Source organism: Bombina bombina, chromosome 2, assembly GCF_027579735.1.
Source record: "Bombina bombina isolate aBomBom1 chromosome 2, aBomBom1.pri, whole genome shotgun sequence".
NCBI lineage: Eukaryota > Metazoa > Chordata > Amphibia > Anura > Bombinatoridae > Bombina > Bombina bombina.
Window position 1 is genome coordinate 803,757,750 of NC_069500.1, and position 1,475 is coordinate 803,759,224.

General features: G+C 34.9%; 1 gene segment (V, D, J or C); it reads left to right on the top strand.

Moving 5' to 3' along the window:
- Positions 1 to 476: 476 nt before the first annotated feature.
- LOC128648028 (Ig kappa chain V region 3381-like) lies at positions 477 to 1,245 on the top strand. The segment is given in 2 exon segments: positions 477 to 593; positions 669 to 1,245. Coding segments are annotated over 2 exon segments (468 nt in total).
- Positions 1,246 to 1,475: the final 230 nt, after the last annotated feature.

Sequence of the window (1,475 nt, forward strand, 5' to 3'; positions counted from 1 at the left end):
TCAAGTTCAGTTTACCCTGTTGCTGAACTTGAAAAAACAGTGCACTTCACGATGACCTAAAAGTTTAAAAGAATAAATAAATAAAAAAAATGGAAGTACACAGGGAAAAAAAAACAATATAAAAGAGTGGAAAATAAATGTTGAGATTAAATGAAGAATATTTACTGTAAATCATTTATTTGTATACAAATCAAGGTGCTGCAGGTAAATTATGAAGTAATTAAACAGCAGATCTAATTATTTTCTATTAATCACATTATTTAACTGATTACAGAACTCTCAGCAGCTAGTTTATCTTTATATCTGCTCTCATTGCAATAATTTGCATTTACAAACAGGCGGATCCTGGTGCTGCTGATACTATTTATTCCTCTTTCAGGCTGATTGCTGTTATATTTAGGTGCTGCACATGATAGATATTTTCATTACACATATTTGCATAAACAAACAGGTGGATCCTGGTGCTGCTGATACTATTTATTCCTCTCTCAGGCTGTTTGCTGTTATATTTAGGTGTTGCACATGACAGATATTTTCACATAAAATGAGCCTCCTGCAGACCCTGTTATGCTGCATCTCACTGGGCATCTCATGTAAGTTACAAGGAACTTTCTGACATTCTGGCACTTGGTTTACACACAGTTAACTGATTTATTTTATGTTTTCAGATGCTCAATCACAGACACCGGTGCTGACACCTCAGGGTGGGTCAGTTAATCCTGGGCAAAGTTTTACATTTAACTGCAATGTAGGAGTTAAGGATGGTTGGGCCATGTATTTCTTTAAACAATCACCTGCAGAGCCTCCTAAACTTATTTTTTACCATCATCACTCATACACAGCACCCAGATATGGACCTGGGATGTCATCAGCTCATTTCACTGGCACAATAAACAGCGCTGGAACTGAATATCAGCTGATTATTAAAGATACACAGATTGCAGACACATCTGTCTATTTCTGTCTTAAAGCTTATCAAAGTACTGGTGCATATCACAGTGATATAGAGCCTGACAAAAACTTTGAAACTGCTGATTATAAAACAAGAAGTGAAATTTGGAAATATCAAGTAGCAAAAGCAACATAAAGACAATAAAGATTAACAACACAATGTATTTGTCATAATCTAATGAATGATCCCTGTTACTATGATTCTATTAACAGTACAAACACAGAGATTACAGAGAGGAATATGCTGTATATTCATTATTTAAGCAAATAAACTGGATATGAAGATATTAAGAATTTTATTATTAAGGTTTAAAATATAAGTTTTGAGCAAAATGTATGCACACTACCCAAATTATTTTTAAATATAACTATAAATTATTTATCCGAGTACAAATGTTTGCAGAGATATAACCCTGAGGGTGCAATGTAGGGAAAAAGGTAGCTAAGCATTTGGGCCTTGATCCGATATGGAGCGTCGCCCGCAAAAGCCGGCGACGCCAAATTTTGCACGGGTTTGGTATCAC